The sequence below is a fragment of the Gossypium hirsutum genome, chromosome D07, assembly GCF_007990345.1.
Source record: "Gossypium hirsutum isolate 1008001.06 chromosome D07, Gossypium_hirsutum_v2.1, whole genome shotgun sequence".
NCBI lineage: Eukaryota > Viridiplantae > Streptophyta > Magnoliopsida > Malvales > Malvaceae > Gossypium > Gossypium hirsutum.
In genome coordinates, this window is record NC_053443.1 from 17,932,199 (window position 1) to 17,950,438 (window position 18,240).

Consider the following 18,240-nt stretch of genomic DNA (forward strand, 5'->3'; position numbering starts at 1 on the left):
TGCGCTCTCTCTCTCTCTCACAGATTCCGGAAAATCTCAACTCCGAACTCCATGGATCTGATATCTAAGGCCATTATGTAGATTGGGTTCTCTCATGGGCTTAACTTTAAATGGGCTACAAAACCAATTCGTGAGTGACAAAAAGTTGGATTCCCTTTTAAAAGAAGTCTTAAAAATCCAATTAACTGCAACACAATTCAGATGGGACCAGCTTCAATATATTGTACTCTGAATTTTAGACAAAAAAAAATCTATAAATCGGTAATAGTTAAGTATCACCGAGAAAATACATGGACGTATCACTAAATCAAATGCTCAACAATGATAGTTTTACAAGCACATGAGGCTAAGCAAAAGTAGCACCAACATGAAGATTATGAGTACATTCTTTTATTACTAACTCATCAAGTAGTTCAAAAACAGGCAGCAATTTCCTATCTCTACAGTTCATTTCAATCAGAAACTCCCAACAATGTGGTTCTGGTTTAAACCCCGTTTCAGCCAATCCAAACAATGCTGTAACTGCATCATCTACCATTCCGGCTTTACAAAGCTGAATCAACACCTCATTCGACGTTGCATAATGTGGGAAAAACCCCCTATCCAACATCAGACCCAACAGCTTAGCTGCCTTTTCCATTTCATCTTTCTGGCATAATGCATTCAATACAATTCTGTAACTTGCTTTGTTCAAGTAAACACCTTCGTATGGCAGCTTCTCGAGCATCTGAAGCACCTCATGGAACCTACTTTCTCGGCATAACCCACCAAGTAATACATTTAAAGTAACAACATCGGCTTCACATTTGTTTTCCTTCATTTCCTTAAGCAATGACATCGCCTCATCGATTCTACTAGCCCTACAAAGGCAATTCATCAATGTAGTATAAACAATTGTATCAGGTTTCAGACCTGTGCTCTTCATTTCAACAAAAAGTTGTTTGGCTTCTTCCCAACTTCCCTCCTTGCATAAGCCATTCATCAAAGCAGAGTAATTGAATAAATTAGGGCTGCATCCATTGTTTTTCATAAACTCTATTATCTTTCTCGCCCGATCGACTTTTCCTTCACGACAGAAGCCATTAATTAACAAATTATAGGTTAAAGCATCAGGCAATATCTGATCCTTACCAACCATTTCCTCAAACAATTCGATGGCTTCCTTAAGTCGTCTACTTTCACAGAGACCGCCTATCAAGGTTGAGTAAGTAATCAGACTGGGATAAGAAACCTTAGATTTTTTCATCTCGTTTACAACTTCAAACGCAGATTCAAGGTCTCCATTATTACAATGATGTTTAACCAAGATGTTAAAAATGCAGGTATTGGGTCTCAACCTGAGAGATTTCTTGGAGTTCAACAGAAAATCTCGAGCCAAATCAACCTGGTTCGATTCAATCAGGAGATTAAGACAAGTACTAATAGCTTTCAGTGAAGGTTTTTCACGAACAATGGGCTGAATTGCATTGAACATCTCAAGTACCTTATCATGTAAAGAAAACCTGGAAAAATGCTTCATGAGATTGAGGAATATACCTTCATGAAATCTACAAGTTTCATAGCTCATTTGACGAAGTAATGAGTCAACGGCCTGAAACTTCTTCGATTGAGCAAGCTTGTGAAGGATGGTTCCATAGGTGGCACTGTTATGAGTAAAGCCTTTCTGCCGCGACACCTTGTTAAATATTTGTAAGGCCCGTTGTGGATCTTTCTCACGCTTAATCAAGTTGATGGCAGTCTCGTGAGAGATAAATTTGGGTTTCCTTTGAGACTCAGTAGAGGCAAGTGAGGGTTGTGGAGGAGGATCTGGTTTTTGGAAGTTGGGTTTTAGGAGTTGTAGGGGGGAGATCCATGGAAGTGGAGATGAAGAGGAAGAGAAGCAGCGCTGCTTACAGAATGAAACTCTAACCAAATTCATGACAAAATGCCTCCACCTTTACAAGTCTTCATCATCCGAGGAACACAACATTCAAAAAGAGAAACACGGCGGTGGAAGAACTCAGAAGAGAAGAAAAAACCAGAAGGAGGAGAGGAAAAAGAAGGCGATGGCGGCAATCGTCGACGATTTCGTACAAAGAAGTTACGGGTGGAGGAAAGGATAGAGGGGAAAGCCCCAACGGCGTGAATGGAGAAGAAGAGCAAAGAGCATGGTGGAGTTGTGGGTTTCAATTCATTAAATGAGATGCTTGGTCCAGTCCATTACAAATTTACAAAGGGCCCAATAAAACCCAACCGAACCTTAAAATAAAGAACAAATGCTGCTTCCATGAAGTGATTAATTTCATAAATAATTTTTATTTTTATGGTGTAAAAATCAATATTTTTTATTTAAATTAATGAAAGCAATTTAAAAGTTTTATATAAAAAAATTTTAAATACCATATAAAATTTAATTATTTTTAATTTACTTGAAAAAATATTTTTTTAGAAATATTTATAAAAGACTTTGAAACTATACAAAATTATTGTAAAAGGTATAATCAAACTAATTTTATCAAAATAAATTACAAAAATAAAAAATTAATATGGAAATATTGAGGGCCGAATTAAAATGAACTGTTTAAAAAATTCAAAATATTTGGTTGAATTAAAATGATCTCACCCCTAATACCTGCGGTGTTCATCACCTCAAGTGTAACTTAAGTTTAAGTCTTGTTATTCGCATTACTGTTAGGATTTTATATTTCTCTTATAATTCACTAAAAACAAAAAAAAAAAGTATCTTCCAATATCAATAATGAAAATTCTCAAACATATTGCCACAATTTTATAATTTAGCCATTCAACCAAAAAAAAAACTGAAATATACTATTTGATTCTTTTCCAATACTCTTTTCAGTTTTCACTAATATATAATATATTACAAAAAGTAAATAATTTTAGGGTTTTTTCGTTACAAAATTTAAGAAAACACTTGAAACGATTTGTATAATAAAGCTATTTGTGGCAATAAAATGAGTTCGATAATGATGTAAATAAAGTAAATAATCGGGGAAAGATAAATGTGAAAATTGAACGTCGATAATGACAATATAGAAAGATCGCAAAGAAAAAGAAAGAAAAAAATAGAAAATACAAATTTTACGTGGAAACCCTTTCAGAAAAAATCACGGGCAAATGAGAAGAAAATTAACTAATGTCGAATTCGAATGATACAAGAGAAGTTTCGACTACATCTATTTATAGGTTGAAAAAGCCTAATTCTATTTAATGTAAAATATATTATGCTAATAAATGCTAAATATATTATACTACTAAATCTTCTACAAATAAAATATATTTTGTTTAACTTGACTTGCAAGCAATCTCTTAGATTTTGTTTAACTTGACTTGCAAGGAATGTAAAGACATAACCTGTGAGAGATTTTCTTCTATTAAGATCTCCAGCAAAATCAGCATCAACATACCCAATGACTCAATATCTAGTTCTTCCAAATTGTAAGCAAACATCAATAGTACCTCGTAAGTATCTCAAAATCCACTAAACTGCTTTCTAGTGTTCTTTACCAAGATTCGGCATGTACCTACTAACTGCACTGACTGCATATGATAAATCTAGACGTGAACAAACCATAGCATACAGAAGAGATCTCACTGCACTAGAATATGGAACATGTGACATGTATTTAATTTCATCTTCTAATTGTGGAGACAAAGTCGATGAAAGTCTGAAATGGGCTGCTAATGGAGTACTAACAGGCTTAGCACTTTGCATATAGAACATGCAAAGAACTTTATCAATGTACCATTTCTGATTTACATACAATTTACTTGCCTTTCTATCTTTGAGAATCTCCATACCAAGTATCTTCTTTGCTGCTCCCAAATCTTGCATTTCAAATTCTTCACTAAGTTGAGTTTTAACATTTCTTATCTCTCATTTATCTTTCATTACTATCAATATGTCATCAATACTATTTTTCTTAAAATAAACATAACTATCAAAGCTACTTCTTTTAAAATCATGAGTAGTCATAAAAAAATCAAACCTTTTAAACCACTACTTCGGCGACTATTTCAAACCATAAAAGGACTTTTTTAGCAAGCAAACATAGTTCTCTTTTTCTGATACTGTAAAGCCCTCTAGTTGTTGCATGTAAATGTCCTCCTCAAGTTCTCCATACAAGAATGTTATTTTTACATTTAACTGTTCGAGCTCCAAATCATACATAGCCACAATACCAAGCAAGGCTCAAATTGAACTGTGCTTCACAATAGGAGAAAACACATCTGTGAAGTTCACACCTGGAATCTGGCTGTAACTATTTGCAACAAGTCTTGTTTTATATCTAGGTTCTTCAACTCTTGGAGTCTCTTTCTTTTCTCATGAACACCCATTTATAATGAACAACCTTCTCACATTTAAGAAGCTTCACAAGATCCTATATTCTACTCTTGTGAAGTGATTCTATCTCTTCTTGCATGGCAAACATCCATTTTTCTTAGTCTTCATAGCTAGCTGCTTCAGAATAAGTTATGACCCTTGATTTGCATCTATATCTTCAACCACATTTAAAGCATAAGCAACATCGTTTTGTTGTGGAGTATGATGAACTATCAAGTGTCTCACGATCTCTTCTAATTTATATAATTCGTTAAACTCATTAGAACAAAACCTCAAGCCATTATCTGTGCGAAGGTGTTTTATCTATTTTCCAGTCTATTTTTCAACCATAGTTTTCTAGGACTTGAATGCAGAAAACACGTTGCTTTTCTGCTTCAGGAAGAACGCCCAAACTTTTCTGGAAAAATCATCGATAAGTGTTAGCATATAATTAGCTCCACCTCTCGAAGGCACTTTAAATGGTCCCCGAAGATCAGAATGAATATAATCCAACGTTCCCTTCGTGTTATGGATTTCTTTGGTGAATCGAACTCTCTTTTTGCTTTCCAAAAATGCAGTGCTCACAGAACTTCATTTTGTAAATTTCGTGCCCATCAAGAAGTCTTCTTTTGCTCAATTCTGTCATGCATTTCTCACTCATATGCCTTAAACGCATATGCCAAAGTCTAGTAATATCATCATCTAGCAAGGAAGAGGAAGTGATGGGTGCATCACTAGTAAGCTGCTTAATAAAGAATGATGGGAAAATGGTTCGAGAATGAGAGGGTCTGTTTGATGTTGTGAATGAGTATTTCACAGATTTATTCACATCACAATGAGGAATCCGAGCCATATTTTGGAGGGGGTATGCACGTGTATTAATGATGAGATGAATGCTTCCCTTACTGCAAGGTATACATGAGAGAAAATTTATACTACTTTAAAAGCAATGGCCCTGGCAAAGGCTTTGGGTTCGGATGGGCTTCCCGCTATGTTTTACTAGAGCTATTGGCATATCGTGGGACAAGATATTGAAGATTATTATCTTGGAATTTTGAACGAAGGTATGTTCCTAGTCGATATTAATAAAACGTACATTGTTCTTATTCCTAAAGTTACAAACCCTATGAGCATGCAACAGTTTCGTCCTATTAGTTTATGCTCGTTCTATATAAAATTATTTCAAAAAATGTGGTTAATAGATCTGAAAAAGTGTTGAATTTGTGTGTGGATGAGGCGCAAATTGCATTTGTTCTCGGTAGGCTGATTACGAATAATATCCTACTTGCGTATGAAATTCTTAATGCGTATAGAAGGAAGAAGAAGGGAAAGAAATGGCACTTTGCTCTAAAGTTGGATATGAGTAAGACCTATGACAAGGTGGAGCGGAGTTTCTTGAAAGAATTATGTTAAGAATGAGTTTTCTAGAACATGGGTGGATTTTATCATTCACTATATTAGTTTTGTCTCCTACTTTGTGGTTTTGAATGGTGAGGTGAGTCATAACTTTTCTCCTAGAAGGAAGATTAAACAAGGAGATCCCATTAGCTCGTATCTTTTTCTTATATGTTGTGAAGGGTTGTTTTTCCTTATGTGAATGACAGTCTAAGATAATTTAGTAAGGGTCAGCGAAAATTAGTTGAGGGGGACCACAAGTTTCTCACTTATTGTTTGTTGACGATTATATATTGTTTGGAAAGGCCACAGTTGGGAGAACTTTGGTGTTAAAACAAAATTTGGAGGTGTGTGAGAGTTTCTTGGGGCAATTTGTTAATTTCAATAAATCAGTTATTTATTTTAGCTCAAATATTGATGAGATTAATAAGGAACGAATATCGAATTGTTTGGGTGTTATGACCTCTTCTAAGCCCGAGTGATACATAGGGTTGGCTAATATGGTGGGGGTGAAACAAAACAAGATCTTTTCAAATATTGAAGGATTGTATAAGGTATCGAATTGAGAGCTGGTGTGTTCGGCCTTTATCACAAGGGCTTTTGGTTACTAGCCTCTTTTTGCTCTGAACTGAAGAGTACTATTAGTCGATTTTGGTGGAAAAATCATGAGGGTTGAAGGGGATTTCATTGGTGTGAGTGGGCAAAATTATGTGATTTTAAAGAAAATGGGGGTTTGGGGTTTAGAAGTTTGGCAAAGTTTAATGTCGCTCTGTTAGCAAAACAATGATGGAGGTTGATAAAAAAAATCTGAATTCATTGTTAGCACAAGCTCTTAAAGCAAAATATTATTCATATACAGACTTTATGAGTGTGAGTTTAAGAGCTTACCCATATTATACCTGGAAGAGTATCTGTGCTGCGAAGGGATTACTTAATTTGGGCCTGAGTTGGTGTGTGGAATTTAATCCAATATAAGGATTTGAGAGGATGTTTGGATTCCAGGGATGCCAGAACGAATAATACAAAATAATGAGGAAAAATCATCCATTATGTTTGTATCGGAGCTGATTAACCACCAGAATAGGCAACGGGATGAACAGGAAATTACTAGGTTACTGGGCAGTGAAATTGCAGATAAGGTGTTGTGTATTCCCCTTGCTTAGAACTCACATGAAGATTCGGTGGTTTAGGGGAATGAAGCTTCAAGTGACTTTACCGTTCGGATGGTTACATGTTACTTATTACATTTGCTTCAATTGGGAATAATGGAAATTAGAAACTTTTTCACAATAAATTATGGAAACTTAAGCTACCTGAGAAAAAAAAAATACAGCTTGGAAGATTTTCCATAATTTTATTCCTAGTTTCTATAACCTGTTCAACAAGAAATTGTGGAATTCAACAGTGTGTCCCAAGTGTTTGGTTGGTATTGAAACTTTGGAGCATATTTTCCGAGTTTGCCCATCTGTGAATGATATCCGGAAAGAATTGCATATTGTACGGCATAGTGATTTTTCAGATGCTCTTTTACAAAATTGGCTAATACATATTTTGGAGGTGTCTCCTTTAAATATTTACAAAAAGGTAGTGTGCTCATTGTGGTTCATATGGAATGCAAAGAATAGAAGGGTTCATGATGATGTTATTGTCTCAATCCAGGATACAATATACAAGGTAGAGCCCTATCTCAAAGAATTGGATGCAGTGCAAGAAAAGTTACCTCTTCAACAGATGATGTGTGTCACGTTACTAACTAAAAATACGACAAAGGTAAGCACACCTATTGATAAATAGTATACCTATAGTAAGTAGAGATATTGTATCCACGAGGACTAAAAATATTAGTAATTATCGTTTTCTTACTATTTAGCCGACAAATTAGAGTGATGGGTTTTGAGCTAAAATTACTAAACTAATTTAATTAAGAACTCAACAGAGAATAAATCAAGAAAATAATCGAATAATAACCAATAAGAGAGACAATACCCAGGAAAGAATCCACTTAGACCTCATCTATTATTATGAATCTGAATTAAACGATTTATTTACTTGGTATCTTGATCTATATAAATCACTAAATTATGCTAATCTCTCTTTTGAGAGTAAGAGTAATTGACTCTAGGCTGATTAATTGAAATTTCTTTCTATTTAGAACCTCTATTATCGTATTAACTTGATCTATGGATTCCCCTATTAGCTTTGACTCTAATCCGGTAGATTTATGTCATCCTATTTTTAGGATTGCATGCAACTTCACTTAATTATGTTAGATCTACTCTTAAACAGAGACTTTTGCTCTTCTGATTAAGTACATTAAATATGAATTAATATCCCGAAAATATTAAAATAAGAAATAAGCACATATAATTGAGAACAAGAATCAAGTATTTATTGCGCAAAACATAAATTAAATAATAGAATTCATCATAGCAAGCAGATGCAGGGTCTTGAAGGCAGCCACAAAAACTGTCATCATCCTTCGGAAATGAGTTTGGTAGAGGATGGTCCGGGATCACACCAACCTACATGGAAGAACAGATGAAACAAGGGTCATGAGGAAAGAGCTAGAGAGACACACAGAGATCAAAAGTAAACCTTGTTGCTATCGTTGTGTGCAGGTGTCTCATAATGAGCTACGGTAACAGCCAATCCGGAGCCATCAGATAGCTGAAAAACCGATTGGATCTTGCTGCAGGTGTGGAATGGATCACTCTAGTTAGGATCTACAAGGATATAGGAAGATGATATGCTTGTATATAAACTGTAGTAAATGAAGTGTAAATTACCCTTTCCCGTATGTCGGTTCTCCGAACAATACTGCACGCTTATTATCTTTCAACGCACCAGTTAAAATTTCACTCGCACTTGCAGTACCCATGTTCACCTAATGAAAATTCGAGTAACGGAAACCATGATCTGACATACAGAAAGAGATTTGACATTGTAACAGTAAGAAATAAAGTCCTTTTGTTTAAACCGAGCTTACCAGTACAGCTAGGGGTTCTGAAGCTGCTATTGCTGAGCTTCCATCCGTGTCGTATAGATATCGAACTCCATGATTATCACAAATATACACAATCACGCCCTTCTCTAACTTGTTCCACAAAAACAAATGATGATAACTTGTGCTATGAAACTTGACATGGATAAAAGAAATTTTTAATTTCAATGGCTTTAACTTACCAAATCTTGGCGGTTTCGATTCCTTTGGGTGAAAGCCCACCACTGCAGCAAATTGAATCTTTTAGAAAAACCTGTCTTAAGGGCGAGTTTAAAACGGATCATATCAAAAGCTAATCACCTATTATCAAGAAGGTCCAACACAAAGGCATTAACGCTATTACTCCTTAAAGTATAGATCACTTCCTTGACAGCAGCTATAGTAAATGCAATTTTTTAGGATAATACCCTATATATAAACTAAAGAAGGATGGGAAGGGTATCTCCGAGAAGTCCCCCTCGGAAAGATGCTAACAAGGCTAAAAAGAGGCACAACCGAACTAGAAAGAGGAAAACAAAAATGCACAAAAAGATGAAGAAAACAAAAGGAGGTTGTTTATAAAAAGAGATAAATTCAAAAGTTTATTGTGTGAATGGACTCCTAAGAAACTATAGGATATACGATTTCATGGCTTAGTCCATATCTTCAACAAACAGAAAGAGTATTTGCAGTCAATATCTCCACTTACCAGAAGCCTTTTGGTTGAATGATGTTAGCTTAATATAACTGATTTTGGGGTAGTTCTTTTCCGAACCAGGACCTTCGCATAGCCTTGATTTTACAGGATTCAGTGAAATCTTTGCTCACCTAGAAAGTTGCAGTCGCAGATGGGTCAATCTTAAATCTCTCACAAAAGAGGTATAAAAGAATGACAAAATACATATTCTCATATTCTACCTCACCTAATTTGGAATGCATAATAACAATAGCATATTTTCAAATGCTGAATTAATTAATATTGGTAGAACTTCGGATATAGTTACTAATATATCAAGTTCAAATACATCATAAGATATTCAAATGAAACACTTAACTTATGTAAGAGCTAAGTGCTTTATTTCGGGTCTGGTTTGAACTGTTAATTCCACAGAACTTCCTTCTGGTCCCCTGTAGTTTATTCAAAAAGACGAGCATAACAGTAAACAACTGAAAAAGAATGTATAAACCGACGCATTAGCAAAGAAAACGGAATGAAAGATCTATGTATGGCTCTGCTGAATAGATATATCTTCACCGATAGTAACACGCTTACTGCAATCTGTCTGCTGCATCATAGACATATTCATCTAATGATCAAAGGTTTCCATCATTTCAAAATGGCAATAATGGTTCATTGCATAGGAAGAGAGCAAAATGTGCGGAAGAAGAAAGGTTGCCTGCAGATAAACCGAATAATCACAACAAGCAGGGACCTCTAGAGGAGAAGAAGACTTGTGCTCGTCAGCTGAGTCTTCAGTATCGAAGAGGCAAAGTATTAGCAGCATGTCATTCTCTGTTCCCCAGTCTTGTTCTTCGTCCGATGGCAGGCCTATGCTGGAGTGTGAATCGCCTGATATGAAGCGATCGTGAGAAGCTGCAAAGTTCGATATACTTGTGGTTCTTGCTGTTTATCTGTCTGATACATTGGATTAAGGCAGCCAGCAAAGTTAAGCCTTCGACGTTGAGCCTGGGGTGTCACGAAATATGCTCACTATAGATAGATATATAAGTTGAAATAATGTGTTTTAAAGTAGATGAGCATTACAAATCATGGGATGATATATTAATCAGCCATTACCAACAACAATATGTAGTTTTCTGCAATAAATGAGCAAAACTTAGACTATATTTGTATGAAATTTGAGGCTTGATTTCAAATGAAAAAGATTATGTCCCAGAATAGCTTTTCCATGCGTCTGAGAAGTGAAACACGGTGTATAAGATTTGTTTCATTCATCCTTAATCTTCAAAGTACATCATCAACTAAACTGATTATATACAAGTGTTTATGAACAAACTGATTCAAATTTACAAGTGACAATCATGTGAAACATTTCAGATCAAGATAGATTCACCAGATTGTAAGATGTGATCCAAAAATAAGTTGGAAGTGTACAAATCTGCCGAAAAGCCGTTACCGACCATTTCCGTAAGAAGTTGTGGTATAGTCATTTCGAAAAAATCCCCGGATCATTACATTATAACAGCAACTGTTAGGCAAACAATCATTATCTCCCATGCTCTTAAACAACCGGTATGCTTCATCTGGCAATCTCTCTTTACACACTCCATTAATAATTATGCAATATGTATAAACGGTGGGTTTTAGACCACTGACTGAGAGTTGACAAAATAATTCCTTTGCAACTTCGATATGCCCAGCTTTGCACAAGCCATCAATTAGGATGGTATAAAAGATGGTATCGAGTTGCCAGATTTGGAACTTGTCCAGAAGCAAGCATCTTTCTCCAAAGTTCATATGCATTTGAAACTCTCCTTAACTGAAACATACCTTGCATCAGAGTGTTGTATGTGACAACATCAGGCTAAATGCCTTGCTTTCTCATTCTGCCAAAAATATCTTCAGCTTCAGAAACCATACTATTCTTGCAAAGTGAATCCATCAATATATTATACGTGATAACATTAGGTTCAGCGCCTTGCTTTCTCATCGTGCAAACAATAAATTCAGCTTCAGAAACCATACCATTCTTGCAAAGCGAATCTATCAATGTACTATACATGACAACATTAGGTTCGATGCCTTGCTTTCTCATCACGTCAACAACAACTTCGGCTTTAGAAACCTCCCCCATCTTGCAAAGAGTATCGATGAATATACCATATGTGACAACATTAGGCTTAATGCCTTGCTTTGTCATTATGCCAACAATATCTTCGGCTTTAGATATCATTCCTTGCTTGCAAAGCGCATCGATCAATATACTATATGTGACGACATTAGGCTTAATGCCTTGCTTTATCATTTCGAAGAAGAGATCATGAGCCTCCTTTAGCAAGCCCTTCTTACAAAGACAGTTAAGGACAGTGCTATATGCTACAACATCAGGTTCGAAACCTCTTTCTTCCATCATCCTTAGATACCTAATAGCTCCATCAGTATTCCCAGTTTTACACACCCCATCCAGTACTGTAGTGTAAACAATTAAATCAGGTTGATACCCTTTCTCAATCATTTCATCAAACAAACTCACAGCCTCAAAAATCTTACTTCGATTACAAAGTCCCCTAATCAAAGTGGAAAAAGTAACAACATCAGGTTTAACACCTAGCTTCAACATTTTGCCCACAACTGAAAACCCAGAATCAATTCGATCAAGTCGACAAAAGCAATTAATCAAGATGTTGAAAGAATAATCATTCTAACAATGGCTCTTAATAATTTAGTGAATTCAACAATGGAAGGCTTCGGGTGCTCCACAATCATCTTGTGAAACAAAGTCAGAGCATCATCAACATTATTGAAGCGAGGATAGGATTTTCGATTGTCCCTCACAGACATTGAATTCTCACTTAAAGCTTCTATGTGGGTAGAATGTAATTAAAATAAGGAGAAAAAGACGAGTGGAGCTTAGAAAGGTTCCTTCCACCATTAACAGCTGAAGCAAGAAGCAGACCCATATCTTGCAATTACAGGGAAAACAAGAGCTAAGCTTTGAAAAGAAACCCCATAAATGGCGGCGGCGGCTGAACTAGCAGAAGAATACTATACTCCGTTTAAAGGCTCCAAAATTGTTTGTTTGTTTGTGCACCAAAAGTGGAGGGAGAGTAGGGTGGGTTTTGTTTGTTTGTGTTCCTTACTCGCTGATCTTATTTGCATAAGTCTTCATATATTATTTGTTTTTTTTTTCAAAATTAAATATTTATATTTGGATTTTAAGTTATTATCCAGAATTTAAAATTTTTAATTTTGATATGTAAGCGAAGGCAACAATGGCAGTGGCAGTAAGAGAAGCGGAAGATAAATTCTCACAATCAAATTGATATTTGAAGGTTAATTTTTTAAAATTATGATTAAATTGATCTCATGTGTAAATGTTAAAAGGGTTAAATTTTAAATGTCACACGAGTAAAATTTGAGGGAAACTAATGTGGGTAGGGAAACTAATGTGTAGATATTAAGGATTAAATTTTGAATGTCACACCACCTTTTCAAGTTAGCGTTTGATCAAACCGAGTGAAAATATTTTGAGCATAAGCCCTTTTATGTGTGAGAGAGCAAAATTTGAGGGAAACTAATGTGGATAGGATATTTAAATAATTTCACCATTATCTGTGCTTCGGAGTTTTGTTTGTTTGTTCTACTAAGCTTACTTATTTAACGAAATTAGGTCACGGATCTTATTTGTAGAAGCCTTAATATATTATTTGTTATATATTTTTTTTTCCTCCATTTTTTTATTGAGAGAATTTTTTACTCTAATTAAATATTTTTATTTAGTTTTTCAGATGCTATCCTGAATTTAATTTTTTTATATGATCTAATGAAATTATTGATAATAAGCAAAGTCAGATCATTGATCTTATTTGTAGAAGCCTTAATATATTAATACTTTTATCTATTTTTTCATCAAAATTAAATATTTAGATTTAGATTTTAAGTTATTATCTATAATTTAAATTTTCTTTTAATTTTGAGGTGAAAGTGAAGGCAACAATGGTAGTGGCGGTAGGAGAAGTAGAAGATAAATTTTGATGATCAAATTGAGATTATTTCTAAATTTTAATAGTTAAATTTATAAAATTATGATTAAATTGATATCAAATATAAATGTTAAAGGTTAAATTTTTTATTATATCTATTTTTTAAATGTCACATCACCCTTTCATATAAGGGTGAACGTTTGATTGAATAGAGTAAAATTTTTCACAAAATTACTAGTGGGGAAATTTTTTAATTTCTCTAAATTTTTGGAGTCAAGTTGTAAATATGAAAAATATCTATAGAATTTTTTTAAAATAATTTCTTCAGATAATTTTCTTTAACTTTCTTGTGTGAAAAATAATAACCCAAAGCTCTCTTTATAAAGTTAAAGAGATCAATTATGATTAAACTTAATTACTTTAATATTAAAATAATTATCAAGATAAATATTAAATCTATTAAATTAATATGCTTATGTGGAAGACTATTGGTAGGTTGTTAAGTCTAGAGTTCAAGGCATTTTTGTTCAGTCCCTTGTTCCTCAAACAAGTAAGCATTGATCTCTCTTTTATTAGTTTTCACTTTCTATAATCTTTTTCATAACTTTAAATTGCCTTCAGAGATTTAAATAGCAGTCGAGTAGCGGAATACCGGCGTTATATAGCAGTAGCAGCGCCATCCAAAATTGTTATTATCGAAAATAGCGGTGTAAAGCGGAATCACACCAATAGCAGTGGATCACGGTCGCAATTTAACAGGTAATGGCCAATTGCGGCAATAACAGGCCGTTGTTCCCTTATTGTTCCATTACAGTAAAATTAAAAAAAATCCAACTCCTTAAAAAAATCAACAGAAATATAATTAGACAAAGCCACAAAGGGAAAATATTCTTCATTTGCAAAATCAAATAATTTTCAATCAAAAAAAAGAAAAAGCAGTCCAAAATCAATAGAAAAAAGTAGTCCAAAAGCAATAGAAATATATGAATCAGTACAAGAAATTTGTTCAAAAAATAGAAAAAGCATTCAAAACTCTAAACAAAAAAATATGAACCGTGATAGGAGAGCCAGTGGAGACGGTGGTTAGATGCGTGTTTGAGTCCGGGCTTGGTGGCGTTTGGTATGTCCGATGAACTTGATGGATTTGAAGAAGACTAGAGACACTACACCAAAACAGGCTTTTAGCGGCGCTTTTTAGCGCCGCAAATACTTTTAGCGGCGCTTTGATAAGCGTCGCAAAAGATGCCGCTAAAGATAGCGCCGCTACCTTTAGCGGCGTTTTCACAAAAAAACGCCGCTAAAGGTGTTGGTCTATAGCGGCGCTTCTATCACAAACGCAGCTGAAGACTAAGCGCTTTTACCAAAAACGCCGCTAAATTTGACAGATTTGTAATTTTTTTTATATTTTCTGCCATCCTGTAAAAAAACAAATCAAAAGAAATCATATCTAAACCAGCCAAAAGTAACAAATCTATGGATTAAACAAATAATATAATAAATATCAATAAATATAAACAAATTCGTATTATTCTTACAAAAATGTTAAAAGTTAAAATGATAATTGAAAGTCAAAATTGAAGTATATTTACACGATAGTCTAAGACGGCGGCTGTTGCGACTGCTGAAACATCTTCATCATACTCTGGAGCTGCTGCTGGAGTTCATCAAACTTTTGACGCTGCTCTGCTTCCCTCGCTGCAGCCTCTACTTCCCTCGCTTTAGCCTCTGCTTCCCTTGCTGCAGCCTGTTCTTCTCTCACTGCCGCCTCTGCTTCTCTTGCTGCCGCATCTGCTTTAAGCTGCTGCTGGAGTTCTTCATACTTTCGTTGAACCTCAGCTTCTCTCGCTGCTGCATCTGCTTTAAGTTGTAGCTGGAGTTCTTCATATCTTTTTTGAACATCAGCTTCTCTCGATGTTGCCTCCGCTTTAAGTTGTGTAATTTGCTCAGTTGTTGTCGCTTGCATCAGAGCAATCTGGTCTCTTAACCTCTGAACTTCAGCTTCAGCTCGACTCCCTGAAGGCATATACTGTTGCGAGCTAGATCCAAAATATTGGGACGGGTTAACAAAAGATCCTTGGTATCGAACCCGACCATACCTTTCAGGACCCAAAACTTCAGTGATAATCCGGTTATCAATGTCGTCAATATGAACAGAACTATCACTGGATGCAATCGCGTCGTACTCCACCTTTTTATTCTTTAATTTTTCCTAAAAATAAATCACACATAGATAGGAACACAATATATATTAAAAATAAGAATGCAACATAACTTAACAATATTTGCATTATAATAAATGAAATAAATCATTAGAAAGTAAACACTATATAAATAATTAAAACAAGTGAAATTGTATTAAGAAAACGTACCATAATTTCTGCAGCTTCAGGAGTCATAGGGTTTCCATCTTTCTTCCTATGTGTAATGTCAAAAAGTTGAAGTCGTCCAACTTTTTGACCGGACGACAATTCCTACAATACAATAGTAAAAATATTAATTGATAGAAAGTAATAAATATCTGCCAATATTAAAAGCATTTCAAAATACCTCTGCATGAGCTACACACGCAAAACTTTTCGACCCAGCTGTGTGAGTGAATTTTTGTTGCTGCCTACTCTGTTTTCCAACTTGTTCACGATCCTACATTATGGAATTATTAGTACGTTAATTAGGAAATACTATACACCAAAATAATTACAAAATTTTATAAGTTACACATACCTCTCCTTTCTTCGAAGTCCAAAATCTAACGACCTCTTCCCACTGGTACCTCAGCATTCCCGGCGGGACATTTTGTAATCTCTCGTCGAGTGTTGTTTTTGTTTTAAAATATTCTTTCTTTAAAGTGCTCTTATGGTCTCTCCATCTTTTCCCAATGCCTTCTTTACATAAGCATCGGAGACCTCTAGAGCAAATCTCGCCTACAAAAAACACAACTTAAGAAAGTAAATGTAAACGAAACTTAAACCCAAGTATTATAAATGACATACACGTTTTGTTACCTTAATGTTATTGAGAGCTTGGTTCTTGTTACTCTCGGGCACTTTATGCCATGACTCGAAGTTAATTGGCAACATATTTGCATTCCGTGCTAGAATGCCCATGTATCCTGCTAAAAGGCGGGCTTCTGATCCAACAGGCTGACCAAAGCTATTACTGGATACTTGGACACGCTCGACTGGATCTAGGTCGTATAAATCGCTCAGTACTGTACGTCCGCGAACTCTCCGCGTCTCACCAGTTTCATCTGAAAAATAAAAGTATTGTAATATACGAAATTTAAAAAAAATAAACAAGAAGTCAGCACACATGAAAATTAAATGTTAAATTACTTTGAACTTCTATATGTTCCTCAGGTGTAACCGGAACATTTGAAGATCCAATTGCAGTCTGTTGTTCAGTGCTGTTTGTTTCCGCCGAGTTTGGAGTACCTTGAACAATGCGGTGCGATCGCACTTTTCTTCTAGGATTTTATCTACAATACAAATAAATTAGTTGAAAACTTAGTATACAATTACAACAATAACATCATTCGTAAATATAATTAGATAATCGTAAAAGCTGACTACATTATAATTCGTAAATATCTTCATCCGTATCCTGGCGGACCCATTGAAATTGTGTACTAGTACTACGGATGTTTTCGTTTAAGTTCTGTTCTGGAAATGGTAAAGTTTGTGTTCTGTCGTCAATGTCATCTCTACTTCCACTGCCCATGTCAAACAAGTCTCTAAGGATGTTACGGAGTACAACGTACCAACCCTCATCAGTTGGATCTTTTGAGTAAAAAACTTGTTTGACTTGAGAAGGAAATACATACGGCTTATCAATCAATTGTTGTCCTGTGTGAATCAATCGAGCGAAGTTTACCATTGTGAAACTAAATTGATCTTGCTTGATTCCACGTGCAGTAGTAACATCAGCCCAATCACCTCGAAATAAGACAACTTTCCATTTGCCGTAGTAATCCAACTCAATTATGTCAGTAAGAAGTCCAAAATATTCCACATTTCCCTCCACAGGATTATTGTCCCTGGCATTAGCATAACTTGTAATTGAGGAATTAACAACTATTCCACAATTTTGCGTTCTCCTTAATCTCTCGCGATATTTTGTATGAAATCTGAATCCGTTTATGAGGAATGCACTATATTTTTAACCACCCGATTTGGACCTTGGGAAAGCCATTTAACTTCGTCGGTGACGTTCTTCCCACTCCAAACCTATTGAATGGAAAGTAAACTGAGTAATTAAAAATGTTTTGAACAAATATTATTATTTGTCGGTGAAAGCTCCAATTACATACCGTTTGACTTAACCATTCATGAAAAGATTCTGTAAACAACTTATTGATATCTCGATGTTGTGTTCTTCGGGAGCGCGAACGAGATCTCAATATTTGTTTGTACTCACTATGTTACAAATATGTTAAGTTTGTTAGACTATAAACAATTTTGAAATGATAAATATTTATCAAATTTCTAGAACTTACTTGCGTAAAGGTTCCATTGATTCGTGGTGAAACAGAACATATCGATGTGCTTGTACCCACGATAAATCATCTAATTCTGCAATTTCAACTTTACCGATTGGTTCTCCAAAACTTTGGAACAAATAACTGTCGGCAAAGTTATGATCCGTGAGTCCAGCATTTCTATTTGGTCTGTTCAACCTTGTTTCAACATCTTCCAAATATCTTGAACAGAAGATCATACATTCCTCTGCCAAGTAGCCTTCAGCAATCGATCCCTCTGGATAACGCTTGTTGCGGCAATAAGACTTTAATTTTGATAGGAACCTAAACACAATATACAACATTGTCAAAAGTTGTAACTAAAGGCACATGGGTGAATGAAGGAAAATTTACAAAATTGTA

At 35.0% G+C, this 18,240-nt stretch overlaps 3 protein-coding genes across 3 annotated transcripts; all 3 read right to left on the reverse strand.

Moving 5' to 3' along the window:
- Positions 1-196: 196 nt before the first annotated feature.
- LOC107954347 (pentatricopeptide repeat-containing protein At5g18475) lies at positions 197-1,918 on the reverse strand. The gene has a single exon (XM_016889882.2). It carries the CDS (start codon positions 1,916-1,918, stop codon positions 347-349), a length of 1,572 nt encoding a protein of 523 aa, XP_016745371.1. The 3' UTR covers positions 197-346.
- Positions 1,919-7,079: 5,161 nt separating this feature from the next.
- LOC121203339 (uncharacterized) lies at positions 7,080-11,184 on the reverse strand. The gene is made up of 7 exons (XM_041096825.1): positions 10,842-11,184; positions 10,097-10,293; positions 8,706-8,960; positions 8,506-8,603; positions 8,315-8,408; positions 8,076-8,241; positions 7,080-7,093 (listed from the first exon to the last, which is right to left on the reverse strand). The coding sequence occupies exons 1-7, from the start codon at positions 11,182-11,184 to the stop codon at positions 7,080-7,082; spliced, it is 1,167 nt and encodes a 388-aa protein (XP_040952759.1).
- On the reverse strand, positions 8,898-12,499 carry LOC107956068 (pentatricopeptide repeat-containing protein At1g62914, mitochondrial). The gene is made up of 2 exons (XM_041097637.1): positions 9,409-12,499; positions 8,898-8,944 (listed from the first exon to the last, which is right to left on the reverse strand). Exon 1 carries the CDS (start codon positions 11,999-12,001, stop codon positions 11,246-11,248), a length of 756 nt encoding a protein of 251 aa, XP_040953571.1. The 5' UTR covers positions 12,002-12,499; the 3' UTR covers positions 8,898-8,944; positions 9,409-11,245.
- Between the last annotated feature and the right edge of the window lie 5,741 nt (positions 12,500-18,240).